Below are 15272 nucleotides of genomic sequence, written 5' to 3'. Positions count from 1 at the left end.
ACACAGTCTTTTGCCATTCCTTGGTATTCATAGTCATCCATCTATTGTTTTTCCATACTTCACCTTACTTTGAAATTAATAGACCATTATGAATCAAACTTGGCAGTGATGGTTCTCAAGTGTTCTCTTCAGAATTTTGTCTAGTGGCTCGTACCGCCATCCAAGTTGGCTGCTATTGCTGAAAATGTTTTGTCCTTGAACATTTTACTCTTTACTCTTTTCCTGTGATACTAGAAAGCCAAAATTATTTAACATGGCAGTTATGGTCCTTAGGTGGTCCCTTTTCAAAATTGTGATTGATGACCCCTATGTTGTCTGTTATTTTCTGTTATCCATCCAATAATAAATCACATTTCATTTTTCTCTTCTGAAACTTCTGGGCCATTTTAAGAGAAAATAACATACTCTGGTGAGTTATCATTGGGGAAATGTTTGTATGTAGTGGAGGAGGTGGAGGCTGCAGTTGTGCAAGCTCTTTTGATATGTGCTTTTTGTATGTAAAGTGGAAGACAAAGGTCCTTTCTTGGGATTTGATGAAAAATCTTGTGAAAGGTGAGCATTCTGGTGGGTTCTTCCTTCCATAATATGAATAATTGATCTCTTTAAGCTATTCCTTTGCACACATCACTGAACTTCCTGATGATGGTAAAGAATTACTCGTTACTTATTTTCTCCATATGGTTATCTTAAATTTTAAATTGTTCTAAATAGGTTATATTTTTTAATCTAACCAAGTATAGTATAATTGTATGGCATTAGCTGATGGATTATTGGAACCTCTGCTCAAATAAACAACATCTTAAAAGCTTCACAGCAGTCAGGTTTGTCAGCTGCCAAGATATATTTGAGGCAAGCCATTCATGATGTTTTGCCAGATGTAAATAGTAGTTGGTGGGAACATGAGGTTGGAGCCTCAAACCACTGGCCTGTTGTTGCCCCTCTGCCAGTGGCCTGTTCAGGGTAACACGCTAAAAGGCTAAGAAGCAGCACTGGAGTTCACCAGTTATGAAGACTCTTTCCTTGGCCACCCCCTCAGGGAGTTCTCAAAATGAACAAGCATCAGAGATATGGACAGATGGATAGATAGATTTTTTCTTCATGTTTGCCGTATCCTTCATGAGTGAGGTAGTGCCAAGAACAGATGACAGGGCCTCAGAGGGAAGAATAATCCTCTCTGGCTCCTTGCTTTGTTCTTTCTTTTGGAAAATAATACAGGGAGGGAGGATTTCAGCCACCTGCTCCTGCCTCTCTCAGTTGCCTTCTATGATGTGCAGGGAGTATGTGAGTAGTATTCTTTGTCCCCATCCCCATGGATAATAAAGATAGATAAATATAGATCTTTTGAAAATTCTGTTCCCATTTTTATCCAATGAGTAATCATTAGACAAAAATAGGAGCATACTTTTGGCTTTCTCTTTGCATTATTAGAAAAAATTAGGGAAGATTTTTTTTTTTTTTTTGTAGAGGCATGTGGGAGACCTTTAAAAGAATGGCTAGAACCAGATTGGGAAATCTTGCTTCTCTATACATGAACTTAGATTATAGGAAAAGTGTAGTGACAAATATATGGTGATAACCATATGTATGTGTAATGAACAAGCTTTCATTTAATTTTGTTAAGTGGAAGTATGCTATCATGAAATATTTTGATTATTTTGCTTTCTGATGATGGTTGGTATTGTAACACTAAAACCTTAAGACAGTGATAGATGATAACTTGAGCATATTGAAAGGATTCTCTTGGAATGAAGTAGCAGAGAAATGGGGAAAAACTCCTTCTAGTTTAGTTTTAATAGTATTTCTTTTTATTGATAGCATTTCTTTGTAGTGCTTTGCCACTCTTCTGATTAGCCCATTGTCACAAGAAGTAATCCAGTTCAACACTCATTTAATTGAATACTTGTGTATAATTTCTGATAGGTACTTTCATGTATGTTAACTGTATGGAAGTAGAGCTTAGATTTTGGTTATTGAACGTTAGATGCAGAATGTACCTATTGAAGATGAGAGATGAGCTTCCATAGTTGTATGGTTGGTTATACTTGTCAGATATATCTCTTCTGATACATTTATCAGTAGTGTATTTATTACTGAAATGTTTTTTTTTTCTTTTGATTATGAATTTCTAATTTAATTTTTTGATGATGGGGACATTAGCTGTATGTAAGTAGACTTTTGATCAAAGCTTTCTCCTTTTGCAGCTAGTTTCATAAAATCATCATGGTTGATGTGCAGGAAGCCAGTGCACATATAATCAATGCAGTTGATGAAGCTGAAAATCAAGTAAGTTATGCATGATAAATTTTAGAAGGTATGTATCAAAAACTGTTTGATCCTTTTTCCCTTATTTTGTAATTTTTTGATGAATTTCATTAACATAAGATTTTTCTGGCCCAGCTTATTAACACTCTTAATTTTTGATATTCATTGTTTTTTGCTATCATTATATCACAGGCACAAGAATACTGTATCATAAGATGATAGGCATGAAAATAATGAGTACTGGAAGAATTTATTTCAGCTACTCATATGTATATCAATCCAACCTCTGAGAGAAAGACAAAAGAGAATTTAATACTGTTACTGATTGAGGAGAAAAGGTTTCACATCATTCTTAGTGTGGCTGGTTTCCACAAAGAAACAGAGATGCAACAGCCAGGCATGTACTGAAGTTTGCAGGTCCAGGCCATAATAGTAAGGACAGATGTAGACAGCTCTTTAAGAGCAGTGGCCAAAATAGTACCTTTGGAATATGGAGAGGAAAGCAGTATCATAATGACTGGAAAGGAATGATTGAAGAGATGTAAAAGGAGAGTTTATGTGGTGAAACATCATTGATTCCACTGTGGTTATTAGAATGGAAGAGGAGCCACTCCAGATATGCGATGGAAGCCATTTGTTTATATGGAATAGCTGCTCTCATTAAGAATAATTGTGGTACCTGTACAACACCTCCAGCTACTCAGCAGATTTTTCAGTGTTCGTTATGTTGGATCATGATTAACCCTTTGGCCACAATTGCCAACTCAAGTTGATGTGCACATCATTGCAGTTCATCACAGTAATGATTCAAGTTATTGGTGTATGAGACTAGTTTAGACAGTCCTTTTGCTTAGTTGACACTTCCTTAATTAGAAAAAGGCCTTGGAAACCCAATTAGTCTTGCTTTCTTTTCGTGTTGAGTTTAAATCTCTTTGACACAAAAAAACCCTATGTTGTTTTATCAGTTTCTTCTTTTATACCTTTGTTTATCTTGCAATTTAGGTGAATTACAGATATCATATGGATGCCACTAGCACCCAGTAGGTGCTGCCATATAACTATGCCTAGTTAAAGGTCCAAGCCCAAACAATGACTCATTCACCAGCTGATGCTACCTGCACAATAATTCATTCATTATTTTCTTGTTTTCCTTATGTTTTCACCGTAATTTAGGTTAGTTATATATAAGAGTTTGTAATGTATTGTAATACTTAAAGATATATGGTAGCAATATACAATGTTTTTGATAAGTGCATATGAGCAAGCACTACCAGCCTTCTTAGCTACAGTTCACATCTGGTTTTTTTTTGCATCCATTACAATTTGTTTGTTGTTAAGTCTCTGAGTTCTTCGTTGTTAAGTCTCTGAGTTCTGCATTATATTGCTTGAATAAAGACATAAACTCCAACTTCGCCATTTTTACACTTTTGAGGCTCTTCCCTTGTTGAAGTAACCAAATGAGTCAAATTTCAGTCAAATTTTTTTGGTTAATTTAGACTGTGGATGTGTTGGAAGTGAAATCTTTGAGGACAATATGTGGTGTCAGGTGTTTTAATCGAGTAAGTAATGAAAGGGTAAGAGAGATGTGTGGTAGTAGAATGAGTGTGGTTGAGAGAGCAGAAGAGGGTGTATTGAAATGGTTTGGTCACATGGAGAGAATGTGTGAGGAAAGATTGACAAAGAGGATATATGTGTCAGAGATGAAGGGAATGAGGAGGAGTGGGAGGCCGAATTGGGGGTGGGAGGATGGAGTGAAAAAGATTTTGAGTGGCTGGGCCTGAACATACGTGAGGGTGAAAGGTGTGCAAGGAATAGAGTGAATTGGAATGATGCGACATACTGGGGTTGATGTGCCGTGAATGAATTGAACCAGGGCATGTGAAATGTCTGGGGTAAACCATGGAAAGTTCTGTGGGGCCTGGATGTGGAAAAGGAGCTGTGGTTTTGGTGCATTACACATGACAGCTAGAGACTGAATGTGAACAAATGTGGCCTTTTTTTGTCTTTTCCTAGTGCTACTTCACATGGGTGTGCAAAGGTGGGGGTTACTATTTCATGTGTGGTGGAGTGGCGGCAGGAATGAATGAAGGCAGCAAGTATGAATATGTACATGTGTATATATGTTTATGTCTGTGTATGTATATCTGTGTATACGTTGAAATGTATAGGTATGTACATGTTCATGTGAGGGTGTTTATGTATATACATGTGTATGTGGGTTTGTTTGGGCCATTCTTTCTTCTGCTTCCTTGCATTACCTCACTAATGCACGAGACGGCAATTAAGTATAATAAAAAAAACTATTAAACTGTTTGTCAAAATGGAGAGATTATCTTGCAACTTTAGAGAGAACAATGATTTGGACAGGGTCAAATTTGATTTGTAATGCCTCTACCTAAGTTTTTACTATTTTTCTCTGTTCCTGTATATACCATTCTGTTTTACTAGTTTTCTACCATTGTTTAGTGGAATGTTTATGTATTTATGGTGCTTTAATGCAGTTAATGAGCAATTTTTAGCTTTTGTTCATTTCTTGCATGGCTACCCTTACTTCTCTTGTTCACAATGCAATTGACAGCTCAGTAGAATTGTTTGACTGCTATGTTGAACATTATATATACATACAGTTTCATTGCAATATTGTACTGGCAGTGATCAGTAAATGGTGCCCATATGGTGCACTGTTCTTGATTATCTGTATTCACCAAAAAGCAATCTCCTGATGTAGAACTTTCCATTTACTTTATATCAGGTAGATGTTACAGGTTATCATATTTTTTTTCTAGGTAAAGTATGGTTCTATGGCCACTCTCTGCCTCCTTAGTCACAGTTCAATTTGCAGTCCAGCAAGATTGCCAATAGAATTATACTTAAGCACCCTGCCTGGAATATCACCTCATTGTTTCACTCATAGTTTCTAGAAAAGAAATAGTTTAAAAAAATAGCATGCTATAAATGGTGATTCATTTATTAGTGAGCTGGCAGCTTGCGTTTAGCAGGAAGGGTATGGTGCTGATAAAACCGGCATTCTAATGTTGAAAGATTGCCTTAAAACTTTAACCCCCCAGCACTCCTTTATGATATATATATATATATATATATATATATATATATATATATATATATATATATATTTTTTTTTTTTATACTTTGTCGCTGTCTCCCGCGTTTGCGAGGTAGCGCAATATATATATATATATATATATATATATATATATATATATATATATATATATATATATATTGGGGATGAGAGAGCTTGGGAAGTGAATCAGTTGTTGTTCCCTGATGATACAGCGCTGGTGGCTGATTCATGTGAGAAACTGCAGAAGCTGGTGACTGAGTTTGGTAAAGTGTGTGAAAGAAGAAAGTTAAGAGTAAATGTGAATAAGAGCAAGGTTATTAGGCACAGTAGGGTTGATGGTCAAGTCAGTTGGGAGGTAAGTTTGAATGGAGAAAAACTGGAGGAACTAAAGTGTTTTAGATATCTGGGAGTGGATCTGACAGCGGATGGAACCATGGAAGCGGAAGTGAATCATAGGTTGGGGGAGGGGGCGAAAATATTGGGAGCCTTGAAGAATGTGTGGAAGTCGAGAATATTATCTCGGAAAGCAAAAATGGGTATGTTTGAAGGAATAGTGGTTTCAACAATGTTGTATGGTTGCGAGACGTGGGCTATGGATAGAGTTGTGCACAGGAGGATGGATGTGCTGGAAATGAGATGTTTGAGGACAATAAGTGGTGTGAGGTGGTTTGATCGAGTAAGTAACGTAAGGGTAAGAGAGATGTGTGGTAATAAAAAGAGCGTGGTTGAGAGAGCAGGAGAGGGTGTTTTGAAATGGTTTGGGCACATGGAGAGAATGAGTGAGGAAAGATTGACCAAGAGGATATATGTGTCAGAGGTGGTTTTGGGCATACTTGCATGACAGCTAGAGACTGAGTGTGAACGAATGGGGCCTTTGTTGTCTTTTCCTAGCGCTACCTCGCACACATGAGGGGGAAGGGGGATGTTATTCCATGTGTTGCGATGTGGCGATGGGAATGAATAAAGGCAGACAGTGTGAATTGTGTGCATGTGTATATATATGTATGTGTCTGTGTGTGTATATATATATGTGTACATTGAGATGTATGGGTATGTATATTTGCGTGTGTGGACATGTATGTATATACATGTGTATGGGGTGGGTTGGGCCTTTTCTTTCGTCTGTTTCCTTGCGCTACCTCGCAAACGCAAGAGACAGCGACAAAGCAAAAAAAAAGAAAAAAAAGATTTATTTATTGTTTTATTTATTATACTTTGTCACTGTTTCCTGCATTAGCAAGGTAGCGCAAGGAAACAGACGAAAGAATGGCCTAACCCACCCATATACACTTGCACATATACATACCTATACATTTCATTGTATACATACACAAACATATGCATATATACACATGTACATAATTCATACTTGCTGCCTGTATTCATTCCCATCGCCACCCTGCCACACATGAAATGACTCCCCCCTCCTCGCGCACGCGTGAGAGGTAGTGCTAGGAAAAGATAACAAAGGCCACATTCTTTCACACTCAGTCTCTAGCTGTCATTTATAATGCATTGAAATCACAGCTCCCTTTCCACATCCATTCCACACAAAACTTTCCATGGTTTACCCCAGACTCTTCGCATGCCCTGGTTCAATCCATTGACAGCACATCGACCCCATTATACCACATTATTCCAATTCACTCTATTCCTTGCATGCCGTTCACCCTCCTGCATGTTCAGGCCCCGATCACTCAAAATCTTTTTCACTTCATCCTTCCACCTCCAATTTGGTCTCCCACTTCTCCTTGTTCCCTCCACCTCTGACACATATATTCTCTTTGTCAATCTTTCCTCACTAATTCTCTCCATGTGACCAAACCATTTCCATACACCCTGTTCTACTCTTCTCATCCATATTCGTTTTATTACCTTACATCTCTCTTACCCTTTCATTACTTACTCAATCAGATCAAACCACCTCACACCACATATTGTCTTGAAACATCTCATTTCCAACACATCCACCCTACTCTGCACAACCCTATCTATAGCCCATGCCTCACAACCATATAACATTGTTGGAACCCCTCTTCCTTCAAACATACTCATTTTTGCTTTCTGAGATAATGCTCTCACCTTCCACACATTTTAACATGCTCCCAGAACTTTTGCACCCCAACCTGTGACTCACTTCTGCTTCCATGGTTCCATCCACTGGCAAATCCACTCCCAGATATCTAAAACACTTCACTTCCTCCAGTTTTTCTCCATTGAAACTTACCTCCCAATTGACTTGTCCCTCAACCCTACTTTACTTAATAACCTTGCTCTTATTCACATTTACTCTCAGCTTTCTTCTTTCACACACTTTACCAAACTCCATCACCAGCTTCTGAACTTTCTCACATGAATCAGTCACCAGCGCTGTATCATCAGCGAACAACAGACTGCATACTTGCCCCTCTCTCCAAAACTCTTGCATTCACCTCCCTAACAACCCCATCCATAATCAAATTAAACATCGATGGAGACATCATGCACCCATGCTGCAATCCAACATTCTCTGAGAACCAATCACTTTCCTCTCTTCCTACTCGTACACATTCCTTACATCCTCGATAAAAACTTTTCACTGCTTCTAACAACTTGCCTCCCACACCATATATTCTTAATATCTTCCACAGAACATCTCTATCAACTCTTATCATATTCCTTCTCCAGATCCATAAAGGCTACATACAGATCCGTTTGTTTTTCTAAGTATTTCTCACATATATTCTTCAAAGCAAACATCTGATCCACACATCCTCTACCTCTTCTGAAACCACACTGCTATTCCCCAGTCTGATACTCTGTACATAACTTGACCCTCTCAATCAATACCCTCCCATATAATTTCCCAGGAATACTCAGCAAACTTACACCTCTGTAATTTGAGCACTCACCTTTATCCCCTTTGCCTTTTGTACACTGGCGCTATGCATGCATTCTGCCACTCCTCAGGTACCTCACTATGATCCATACATACATTAGAATATCCTTACCAACCAGTCAACAACAGTCACCCCCTTTTTTAATGAATTTCACTGCAGTACCATCCAAACCCTCAGCCTTGCTGGTTTTCATCTTTCGCAAAGCTTTCACTACCTCTACTCTGTTTACCAAATCATTCTCCTTAACCTTCTCACTTTGCACACCACCTCGACCAAAACTCCCAACTCCCTATAACTACCACTTTATATCATCTAAAACATTCAGTAAACCTTCAAAATACCCATTCCATCTCCTTTTCACATCACCATTACTTGTTATTACCTCCCCATTACCCCCCTTCACCGATGTTCCCATTTATTCTCTTGTCTTACACACTTTATTTACCTCCTTCCAAAACATCTTTTTATTCTCCCTAAAATTTGATGATACTCTTACATCCCAACTCTCATTTGCCCTCTTTTTCACCTCTTGCACCTTTCTCTCGACCTCCTGCCTATTTCTTTTATACATCTCCCAGTCATTTGCACTATTTCTTTGCAAAAATCGTCAAAATTTGTCTATCTTCTCTTTCACTAATAATCTTACTTCTTCATCCCACCACTCACTACCCTTTCTAATCTGCCCACCTCCCATGCTTCTCAGAGATGCCACAAGCGTCTTTTGTGCAAGCCATCACTGCTTCCCTAAATACATCCCATTCCTCCCCCACTCCCCTTATGTCCTTTGCTCTCACCTTTTTCCATTCTGCACTCAGTTTCTCATGGTACTTCCTCACACAAGTCTCCTTCCCAAGCTCACTTACTCTCACCACTCTCTTCACTCCAATATTCTCTCTTCTTTTCTGAAAACCACTACAAATCTTTACCTTCACCTTCACAAGATAATGATCGATCAGACATCCCTCCATTTGCACCTCACAGCACATTGACATCCAAAAGTCTCTCTTTCTCGTGCCAGTCAATTAACACATAATATAATAATTCTATCTGGCCATCTCTCCTACTTACATACATATTCCCATGTATATCTTTCCTTTTAAACCAGGTATTCCCAATCACCACTCCTTATTCAGCCCCCAAACTACAAGCTCTTCATTTCCATATATAACACTGAACACCCCATGTACACCAATTATTCCCTCAACTGCCACGTTACTCACCTTTGCATTCAAATCATCCATCACTATAATAAGAATAATAATAATAATTTTTTTATTATACTTTGTCACTGTTTCCTGTGTTAGTGAGGTAGCGCAAGGAAACAGACAAAAGAATTGCCAAACCCACCCATATACACATGTATCTAGATGCACGTCCGTACACGCACATATTCATACCTATACATCTCAGTGTGTACATATATATATTTATTTATTTTTATTTATTATGCTTTGTCACTGTTTCCCGCATTAGCGAGGTAGTGCAAAGAAACAGACGAAAAAATGGCCCAACCCACCCACTTACACATGTATATACATACAAGTCCACACACGCAAATATACATACCTATACATCTCAGTGTATACATATATATACACACACAGACATATACATATATACACATGTACATAGTTCATACTATCTGCCTTTATCCATTCCCATCGCCACCCCGCAACACATGAAATAACAACCCCCTCCCCCCACATGTGCGCCACACATGAAATAACAACCCCCTCCCCCCGCATGTGCGCAAGGTAGTGCTAGGAAAAGACAACAAAGGCCACGTTCGTTCACACTCAGTCTTTAGCTGTCATGTAATAATGGACTGAAACCACAGCTCCCTTTCCACATCCAGGCCCCACAGAACTTTCCATGGTTTACCCCAGACACTTCACATGCCCTGATTTAATCCATTCACAGCACGTCGACTTTGGTATAGCACATCGTTCCAATTCACTCTATTCCTTGCACACCTTTCACCCTCCTGCATGTTCAGGCCCCAATCACTCAAAATCTTTTTCACTCCATTTTTCCACCTCCAATTTGGTCTCCCACTTCTCCTCGTTCCCTCCACCTCTGACACATATATCCTCTTTGTCAGTCTTTCCTCACTCATTCTCTCCATGTGACCAAACCATTTCAAAACACCCTCTTCTGCTCTGTCAACCACACTCTTTTTATTACTACACATCTCTCTTACCCTATTATTACCCCGTTATTACTTACTCGATCAAGCCTCCTCATACCACATATTATCGTCAAACATCTCATTTCCAGCACATCCACCTTGCTCTGCACAACTCTAACCATAGCTCATGCCTTGCAAAAATTTAAAATTGTTGGAACCATTATTCCTTCAAACATATTCATTTTAGCTTTCCAAGATAACATTCTTGACTTCCAAACATTTTTCAATGCTCCCAGAACTTTTGCTCCCTCCCCCACCCTGTGATTCACTTCTGCTTCCATGGTTCCTTCCGCTGCTAAATCCACTCCCAGATATCTAAAACACTTCACTGCCTCCAGTTTTATTCCATTCAAACTTACCTCCCAATTGACTTGTCCCTCAACCCTGCTGTACCTAATAACCTTGCTCTTATTCACATTTACTCTCAGCTTTCTTCTTTCACACACTTTACCAAACTCAGTCACCAGCTTCTGCAGTTTCTCGCCCGAATCAGCCTGGTACCAGCGCTGTATCATCAGCAAACAACAACTGACTCACCTCCCAAGCTCTCTCATCCTCAACGGACTGCGTACTTGCCTCTCTCCAAATCTCTTGCATTCACCTCCCTAACAGCCCCATCCATAAACAAATTAAGCAACTATGGAGACATCTCGCACCCGTGCCGCAAACCAACATTCACTGAGAACCAATCACTTTCTTGTCTTCCTACTCGTACACATTCCTTACATTCTCAATAAAAACTTTTTACTGCTTCTAACAACTTGCCTCCCACACCATATATTCTTAATACCTTCCACAGAGCATCTCAATCAACTCTTATCATATGCCTTCTCCAGATCTATAAATGCTACATACAAATCCATTTGCTTTTCTAAGTATTTCTCACATACATTCTTCAAAGCAAACAACTGATCCACTGATACACTGCTCTTCCCGAATCTGATGCTCTGTACATGCCTTCACCCTCTTAATCAATACCCTCCCATATAATTTCCCAAGAATACTCAACAGAACCTCTGTAATTTTAGCACTCACTTTTATCCCCTTTGCCTTTGTACAATTGCACTATGCAAGCATTCCGCCAATCCTCAGGCACCCCACCGTGAGTCATACATACATTAAATAACCTTACCAACCAGTCAACAATTACAGTCACGCTCTTTTTTAATAAATTCCACTGCAATACCATCCAAACCCTCTGCCTTGCCAGCTTTCATCTTCCATAAAGCTTTTACTACCTCTTCTCTATTTACCAAATCATTTTCCCCAACCCTCTCACTTTGCACACCACCTCGACCAAAACACCCTATATCTGCCATTCTATCATCAAATACATTCAACAAACCTTCAAAATACTCACTCCATCTCCTCACATCACCAGTACTTATTATCACCTCCCCATTATCCCCCTTCTCTGATCTTCCCATTTGTTCTCTTGTCTTACGCACTTTACTTCCTTCCAAAATATCTTTTTATTCTCCCTAAAATTTAATGATACTCTCTCACCCCAACTCTCATTTGCTCTCTATTTCACCTCTTGCACCTTTGTCTTGACCTCCTGCCTCATTCTTTTATACATCTCCCACTCATTTGTATTTTTCCCTGCATATATCGTCCAAATGCCTCTCTCTTCTCTTTCACTAATAATCTTTCTTTTTCATCCCACCATTCTCTACCCTTTCTAATCTGCCCACCTCCCACGCTTCTCATTCCACAATCTTCTTTTGCACAAGCCATCACTGCTTCCCTAAATATATCCCATTCCTCCCTCACTCCCCTTACATCCTTTGTTCTCACCTTTTTCCATTCTGTACTGAGTCTCTCCTGGTACTTCCTCACTCAATTCTCCTTTCCAATCTCACTTACTCTCACCACTCTCTTCACCCCCAACATTCTCTCTTCTTTTCTGAAATCCTCTACAAATCTTCACCTCTTCCTCCACAAGATAATGATCAGACATCCCTCCAGTTGCACCTCTCAGTACATTAACATCCAAAAGTTTCTCTTTCGCACACCTATCAATTAACACGTAATCCAATAATGCTCTCTGACTATCCCTCCTACTTACATACGTATATTTATGTATACCTCTCTTTTAGAACCTGGTATTCCCAATCACCAGTCCTTTTTCTGCACATGAATCTACAAGCTCTTCACTATTTCCGTTTTCAACATTGTACGCCCCATGTACACCAATTATTCCCTCAACTGCCTCATTACTCACCTTTGCATTCAAATCACCCATCACTATAACCCGGACGTGTGCATCAGAACTACAAACACACTCACTTTCTTACACTCAATTACATACTCCCACCACTCCTGTTTCCGTAGTGCTACTCCTTTCCTTGCTCTTGTCCTCTCACTAACCCCTGACTTCACTTCCAAGACATTCCCAAACCACTCTTCCCCTTTATCCTTGAGCTTCGTTTCACTAAGAGCCAAAACATCCAGGTTCCTATCCTCACACATACTACCTATCTCTCCTTTTTTCTTATCTTGGTTACATAAACACACATTTAGACACCCCAATGTGAGCCTTAGAGGAGGATGAGCACTCCCCGCGTGACTCCTTATTCTGTTCCCCTTTTAGAAAGTTAAAATACAAGGTGGGGAGGGTTTCCAGCCCCCTGCTCCTGTCCCCTTTAGTCGCCTTCTACGACACGTGAGGAATGTGTGGGAAGTATTCTTTCTCCCCTATCCCCAGGGATAATATATATATATATATATATATATATATTTTTTTTTTTTTTTGCTTTGTCGCTGTCTCCCGCGTTTGCGAGGTAGCGCAAGGAAACAGACGAAAGAAATGGCCCAACCCACCCCCATACACATGTATATACATACGTCCACACACGCAAACATACATACATACACAGCTCTCCATGGTTTACCCTAGACGCTTCACATGCCCCGATTCAATCCACTGACAGCACGTCAACCCCGGTATACCACATCGCTCCAATTCACTGTATTCCTTGCCCTCCTTTCACCCTCCTGCATGTTCAGGCCCCGATCACACAAAATCTTTTTCACTCCATCTTTCCACCTCCAATTTGGTCTCCCTCTTCTCCTTGTTCCCTCCACCTCCGACACATATATCCTCTTGGTCAATCTTTCCTCACTCATTCTCTCCATGTGCCCAAACCATTTCAAAACACCCTGTTCTGCTTTCTCAACCACGCTCTTTTTATTTCCACACATCTCTCTTACCCTTACGTTACTTACTCGATCAAACCACCTCACACCACACATTGTCCTCAGACATCTCATTTCCAGCACATCCATCCTCCTGCGCACAACTCTATCCATAGCCCACGCCTCGCAACCATACAACATTGTTGGAACCACTATTCCTTCAAACATACCCATTTTTGCTTTCCGAGATAATGTTCTCGACTTCCACACATTCTTCAAGGCTCCCAGAATTTTCGCCCCCTCCCCCACCCTATGATCCACTTCCGCTTCCATGGTTCCATCCGCTGCCAGATCCACTCCCAGATATCTAAAACACTTCACTTCCTCCAGTTTTTCTCCATTCAAACTCACCTCCCAATTGACTTGACCCTCAACCCTACTGTACCTAATAACCTTGCTCTTATTCACATTTACTCTTAACTTTCTTCTTTCACACACTTTACCAAACTCAGTCACCAGCTTCTGCAGTTTCTCACATGAATCAGCCACCAGCGCTGTATCATCAGCGAACAACAACTGACTCACTTCCCAAGCTCTCTCATCCCCAACAGACTTCATACTTGCCCCTCTTTCCAAAACTCTTGCATTCACCTCCCTAACAACCCCATCCATAAACAAATTAAACAACCATGGAGACATCACACACCCCTGCCGCAAACCTACATTCACTGAGAACCAATCACTTTCCTCTCTTCCTACAAGTACACATGCCTTACATCCTAGATAAAAACTTTTCACTGCTTCTAACAACTTGCCTCCCACACCATATATTCTTAATACCTTCCACAGAGCATCTCTATCAACTCTATCATATGCCTTCTCCAGATCCATAAATGCTACATACCAATCCATTTGCTTTTCTAAGTATTTCTCACATACATTCTTCAAAGCAAACACCTGATCCACACATCCTCTACCACTTCTGAAACCACACTGCTCTTCCCCAATCTGATGCTCTGTACATGCCTTCACCCTCTCAATCAATACCCTCCCATATAATTTACCAGGAATACTCAACAAACTTATACCTCTGTAATTTGAGCACTCTTATCCCCTTTGCCTTTGTACAATGGCACTATGCACGCATTCCGCCAATCCTCAGGCACCTCACCACGAGTCATACATACATTAAATAACCTTACCAACCAGTCAACAATACAGTCACCCCCTTTTTTAATAAATTCCACTGCAGTACCATCCAAACCCGCTGCCTTGCCGGCTTTCATCTTCCGCAAAGCTTTTACTACCTCTTCTCTGTTTACCAAATCATTTTCCCTAACCCTCTCACTTTGCACACCACCTCGACCAAAACACCCTATATCTGCCACTATATATATATATATATATATATATATATATATATATATATATATATATATATATATATGTGTGTGTGTATATATATATATATATATATATATATATATATATATATATATATATATATATATATATATATATATATTTTTTTTTTTTTTTTTTTTTGCTTTGTCACTGTCTCCCGCGTTTGCGAGGTAGCGCAAGGAAACAGACGAAAGAAATGGCCCAACCCACCCCCATACACATGTATATACATACGTCCACACACGCAAATATACATACCTACACAGCTTTCCATGGTTTACCCTAGACGCTTCACATGCCTTGATTCAATCCACTG

The 15272-nt window shown here is 39.7% G+C and overlaps 1 protein-coding gene across 1 annotated transcript in view; it reads left to right on the top strand.

The window, feature by feature from the left end:
- Dcr-2 (Endoribonuclease Dcr-2) overlaps window positions 1–15272 on the top strand; it is a 173398-nt gene that overhangs the window by 6476 nt on the left and 151650 nt on the right. Inside the window, 1 exon segment of the mRNA XM_071673744.1 lies at window positions 2202–2283. Coding sequence (XP_071529845.1) covers window positions 2221–2283 — 63 coding nt within the window. The 5' untranslated portion in view covers window positions 2202–2220.

The sequence above is a fragment of the Panulirus ornatus genome, chromosome 19, assembly GCF_036320965.1.
Source record: "Panulirus ornatus isolate Po-2019 chromosome 19, ASM3632096v1, whole genome shotgun sequence".
In the NCBI taxonomy this organism is placed as follows: domain Eukaryota; kingdom Metazoa; phylum Arthropoda; class Malacostraca; order Decapoda; family Palinuridae; genus Panulirus; species Panulirus ornatus.
The sequence above is the reverse complement of the archived record's forward strand: the minus strand, read 5'-3'. Positions and strand labels throughout refer to the sequence as shown.